We start from the raw sequence: 5,592 nt of genomic DNA, 5'->3' as shown, positions 1-5,592 counted from the left end.
ATCCACATTGTATACCTTGTATCATATGAGACTTCGAGTTACATCCCTGCTTTAATAAACGGACTACCTTAAACACATCAGAATGAAAATATGTACAGCCACATTACTTATGTATGTATCACTACGCGTATATGGAGCAGAGATTGTGCTTACACTGTGTACTTTAGGTCTTACAACGTGGTTTATTCAATATTTCCTTTTACCATGTTATTACACTTTTTTATGTGCAACATATACTCAACTAAACTATACACATGGACAATAAAACAGCTTCTTTTCATAATAAGTGGAAATTATTCCAGTTAGTATAATATCATAGTTCGGCTACCGCATGGTGAATCGGTAAAATGGCACCGCTGTGAACCATGAGCAATTCACGAATGAAAGAATATTTCACTTATACGACGACGGCCAGCATTATGGTGGGTGAAAACCGGGGACTGGCTGGGGGAAACCCACGACCATCCGCAGGTAGCAGACAGACCTTCCCACTTACGGCCGAAGAGGAAGCCAGCATGAGCTGTACATGAACTCACAGCGGCCGCATCGGTGAGAGACTCCTGGGTCATTATGCTGTGCTAGCGCGCTAACCAACTCAACCACGGAAGCCCCCAAATCGTTGGTAGAATGATACTCTCTGTAACGGCGGTCACAGTACGCTTCCCGCCTGGTATCTGTAAGGATGCCATACTTCGATGTCATTGGTTACTGGGGTGTCACCTGAAGTAGCTGTTCAAATCCCAATGCGAATTTCGGCTTTCCACACTTTCCCATCTATTCCAGGAAGCGGTCAAGCGACCAGACCTACAGGCTATTCATCGCAATGAGCGTGCTTGTCTTTCAATTAGACGACGTCTCCTTTGTACTTATTGGGACTGTCCACTTTTCACTTTTGTCTTCGCTGAAGACAGTTCAAGTACTCACAACGCCATCTCTTCCAGAATGTATCAGCCATTGTCTGAACTCGTTTCCACTGGGCCTTATAAAGGTCTGTACTACTCCAGTATCCTAGGGGTTCCATCACTTGGTTGCTTTTCCGTGTCAACAATTGTGAAGGGAATAAGTTTACTGGAGATTCCGGATCCGTGTTGACTGGAACAATGGAACGATCGCTTATCATCACCTCTAACGGAAATGTAGTTAGTGGTTCATGGGTTAAGTTTTCGCCTGATATGCCCATCAATATCGAGTACAAAACCCTTCGGGTGACACCAATCATGCGTTCCCACACGCCTCGCATGTGGCAGGAATGTGAACGGTTGAAAACCCAGATTGTTCCCTTGTTATACAGAAAATTCTTCGTGGGTCCAAACTCCACATTTATGGCGTCTATCTTTAAGCTATCCGTTGCTCCTACGAAGTTAGTTCCTCTATCGGACCTGAACTGGGTGACGGCTCTTCGAATAGATATGAATTTTCTGAGAGCATTTATGAAACTTGAAGATGACATCTCTTCCACAGCCTCTAAATGGACGGTTCTAGTTGATAGACAAGTGAACAGGACTGCCCAACGTTTACTGTTAGCCTGGCCACCACGGGTTTCCCTAGTCACGACATTCCACAGCCTAACGATAAGGTGTTTGTCAAGTTTGCTTATATCAGCGTTGCCTAGTCGTCCACCTGCTCTGCGTAAGCCCTCTGCATCCAATAGAGGATTTAAGGGCAGCAAGGGGCTGTCCTTTGGGTAAGTCCCGTTCTTAAAAATTGCTTCGAGTTCTCTGCTGTGCTGTTCTTGCTGAACCACTTGAATCATGTAATATTCGGCATCCTTCGTGGTCATAACATCCTTGCAATCCTGAGACACCTGCCTTCCACGACCATGTTGACATGTTTCACCTTTAAATCTACGGCATATGTGCTTCACGTTGCTTAACGTCCTGGTCAGTTCCTGCCATGTGGAAAAGCGCTCAAAGCGACTTGATCCGAGTCCTGGAGGTGGAGACGCTGATGTTCATAGAGTGATTGTTTGATTGTCCAGTTCGACCAAGGGTGAGAAGTTATTGGTTTCTTCGAAGCCTTTCGCCGGACCTCGTAGCCATGTGCCAATGGCTTTCTCTGTAGGCGTTGTCACTCGAGTTGCTTTATCAGCTGGATTGGCATCTGTTGGTACGAATGACCATTGTTCTGGATTAGTTGATTTCAGTATCCTGCTGACTGTCACATATACACAGAATCTCCCAGTTTCGCTGGCGATGTATGCGAGAACAATCTTACTGTCCGTGAAAAATCTGACCTTGTTGGGTTGGATTTTAAGGAGCTCTGAAATGACTTCAGATATCTCCACAGCCAGGACGGCTGCACACAGTTCTAGGTGTGGTGTGGTCTGAGCGTAAGGTGGGGACACCTTTGCTTTGCCCAGAATAAATCTCCAAGTTTCTCTGTCCGTAGTCGCCTTTAAATAGGCGGCTGCGGCGATGGCCTTCTCTGAAGCGTCACAGAAGATTTGAATATCCTTTTCTGGTATGTCTGCTAGGGATGTCGTTGCGTACATCCTTCATATGTTCAAATTCTCCAGAGACCTGACAGAATGCTTCCAGTGCTCTCATCGTTGTTCAAGGTCATGTGACAGAGGTTCGTCCCAATCCCTAGTGTGCGTGATGAACTCCCGCAGAAGCTACTTTCCTTGAAGAGAGACTGGCGCGACAAACCCAAGAGGATCATATAAACTATTCACTGACGACAGAATTCCTCTCCTCGTATACGATTTATCACTAGAGGATGCCTTGAAGGTGAAGTTATCCGAGTTCTCCCACAACAGTCCCAGGCTTCGTTGCATGGGTAAATGATCTGATCCTAAATCTAAGCCTCGAAGGTCTTTACCTAGCTCTGTTGCAGGGAAGGCATCCATGGCATCAACAGAATTTGAAGCTATCTTACGGAGTCGAAGGTTACCGCCAGTCTTCAAAGATTGACGAGTTCTCTGGAGTAAGTCCACTTCTCCTTCATACATGGTTAGGGGTGTGATACCATCGTCTACATAGAAATCCCTCTCCACAAATTCCTTCGTGTCTTTCCCGTAGGACTCCTCACCCTTAGTAGCGATTTTGCGCAATCCATAAGTCGCAATAGCCGAATAGTTTCCAAGTACACGGATGCACATGCGATATTCCACAAGTGGCATGTCCGGATTGTTATCCCGATACCACAAGAACGGAGGAAGTTCCGATGATCCGGCGCACATAGAAGCAATAGAACATCGGCTCTATATCTGCTGTGATAGCCACGTTCTCCTTACGGAATCGCAGCAGGATCCCTAACAAGTTATTTGTCAGGCCAGGGCCAGTGAGCAGTACATTGTTCAGAGATATTCTCTCGCACTGTGCTGATGCGTCGAAAACACAAGGTATCTGATCTTTCTTTTGCGGATGGTACACTCCCAAAAGCGGCAGGTACCAACATTCATTGCCAGTTTCTAGGAATGTATGCTTTGAGTTTAACATTTTTTAAATAATATGACGAAGACGCAGGGGCCACGATAATACGGGAGTAATAGTGTAGTTGTGTGGTAAAGCTGGCAACAGTGTCTTAAGAGGAGTTGACTATATATAGTTGCATTTCATTTCAGTATATTAGAACCAAATGAAGTCAAATATCTGTAAAACATCCGAAAATAGCTTACCTGTGCTAAGGATACACCTTTTAAACCGTGTTGCGTTCCCCAACAGTAATGTAGTCCCACAGAAACCAGAACAAACGATTACACAGAACCAAAGATCGCACAGACGGAAGGGGAGCACAGTCGCACGGTTGCCACTATACCTTATTCATTCCATCTAATGTTATTAGACATCTAAGGGTATTATATTTTGCATAAGTATATGCAAATCAGCGCTGGACGATCACAAGATAGCAATTGCAAAAAACGACAGCGTGCGAAGCAGTGTTAACATCATTTTCAGAGTATTTCAAGTTGTTTAATATTTTATTGTGGCTTTGTTCGGGATCATTGACAACTGTTGACCGATTCTTATAATTTGCTCAACGTTTGGGTTTTTTTTATGTCAAACGTTGTGTTGGAAATTTGTCGCGCAATTATTGAGCCAGAACGTTAATTTTGATTGACATCTCATACAGTATTGTTTGTTTCGAAGCCTATAGATTGTATATGATAAAAAAACCTTCTTGCTTTTATCTTCATCAGCACTCACATTTCTCTCATAAACTGACATACCTGGCCTAAAGTTGGTAACACTGCTCCCTCTTTAAGAAGATAGGCCACAAGTGGTGTCTTCTTCATTTTCATTGCCTCAAGCAGAACACACTTGCCAGACTGTATTATAGAATAATCAGTTTAAGCATTGATATGGAGACTATAAAAGAATTACAGCCAAGAGAGTAAAGTCAAGAAAAGCGACGACACTCAGACAGTCGGCAAATGATCACACGCGACCGATGAAACACGGCCTATTTTTAATCTACTTCACAAAGGGAACTATTCTAAGAGTTCATGTAAATACTAAAACAGCGGCGATAGCTCCTATCCTCATGAATTAATCAAAATTCGGTACAAAAGAAAAAAGTGCAGTGATATAAATAGCAATTTATTAGACCTCACTTGTCAAGAATTACTCAGATCCTGGTTTGCGCAGGGATACAATAGTATAAAGTACGTGAGAAGGCGTGCCAGCAACCTGCGAATTATCGTGGGTTTTCAACGGGCCCTGCCCGGTTTCCTCCCACCATAATGCTGGTCGTCGTCATGTAAGTGAAATATTCTTGGTTACGGCGTGAAACAACAACCAAATAAATAAATAAATAAATAGTATAAAAGACTTACAGCATATAAGGTAAAGCTAAAACAGCCACAACAATGTGTTCCTCTGCATCCATACATGATTATATCTTTGGCAATGGAAACACGGAAACACTGGGGGCAAATATTATTTAACTTGGAATACTTGAAAACTGACAGCCCCCGTCGGGTAGGACGAATGGGTCCCTAGTTTTCTAGACAACGTTGTCGTTTGGGCCCGGTGAATAAAATAGGCCTACATTTTATCGAATCATATGAGAGAAAACCGGGTAGCGAGCTGTTGCCCGTGGGTTTCCACCCGTAAAACGTGGAGGACGGGATCCTGAGGCTGGTTAGTCTTATGAGACTAAGACTCCGACTCCGGCCCAAGACTCCACTTTTGCGCTTAGTTCTAAGTTTCCTGTCTCCCGCTCAGTCGATTTCGTCCTTCGCAGCGATACTCCTCGGTAATGCTACATGTATTAACGGCTCTGCAAGGGAGGTCAAGCTTTTTGAGAAGGAGATTTAAGAAGCTGAGATCAGGTGACATTCAAATTGAATGTGGTACGAAACAACGGGTTATAAACCTGTTGCCTCTGAAAACTATTTCGGATATACCGTTTTTCGTATCAGCCCATAATCCCTTACATAGCCGGACCGAAATATTGATTTCAAAATATATACCTAAACAACGCAGCCCAATGAGGGCTTCCGTAGCTAGAACCCTATGAAATGTTCAAATTGCAGTGGAGCTAAAATTTTTTTCACACTAATTTTTCTCGCCACTGCCCACTGTTTCAAGAGGGGAAACAACTTATAAATACTATAAAAGACTTACAGAATAGAGAGTAAAAGCAGAA

General features: G+C 43.7%; 2 protein-coding genes across 2 annotated transcripts; both read right to left on the bottom strand.

Annotated features, from left to right (window-relative positions):
• Positions 1 to 1,951: 1,951 nt before the first annotated feature.
• Positions 1,952 to 2,491, bottom strand: LOC135477075 (uncharacterized). The gene has a single exon (XM_064757229.1). The coding sequence runs from the start codon at positions 2,489 to 2,491 to the stop codon at positions 1,952 to 1,954; it is 540 nt and encodes a 179-aa protein (XP_064613299.1).
• Positions 2,492 to 2,614: 123 nt separating this feature from the next.
• On the bottom strand, positions 2,615 to 3,121 carry LOC135477074 (uncharacterized). Its single transcript, XM_064757228.1, has one exon. It carries the CDS (start codon positions 3,119 to 3,121, stop codon positions 2,615 to 2,617), a length of 507 nt encoding a protein of 168 aa, XP_064613298.1.
• Between the last annotated feature and the right edge of the window lie 2,471 nt (positions 3,122 to 5,592).

Source organism: Liolophura sinensis, chromosome 10 (assembly GCF_032854445.1).
Source record: "Liolophura sinensis isolate JHLJ2023 chromosome 10, CUHK_Ljap_v2, whole genome shotgun sequence".
Taxonomy (NCBI): domain Eukaryota; kingdom Metazoa; phylum Mollusca; class Polyplacophora; order Chitonida; family Chitonidae; genus Liolophura; species Liolophura sinensis.
The sequence above is the reverse complement of the archived record's forward strand: the minus strand, read 5'-3'. Positions and strand labels throughout refer to the sequence as shown.

Coding starts and splice junctions, on each gene's coding strand:
- LOC135477075 (XM_064757229.1), bottom strand. CDS start 2,491: ATGTACGCAACGACATCCCTAGCAGACATACCAGAAAAGGATATTCAA.
- LOC135477074 (XM_064757228.1), bottom strand. CDS start 3,121: ATGCCACTTGTGGAATATCGCATGTGCATCCGTGTACTTGGAAACTAT.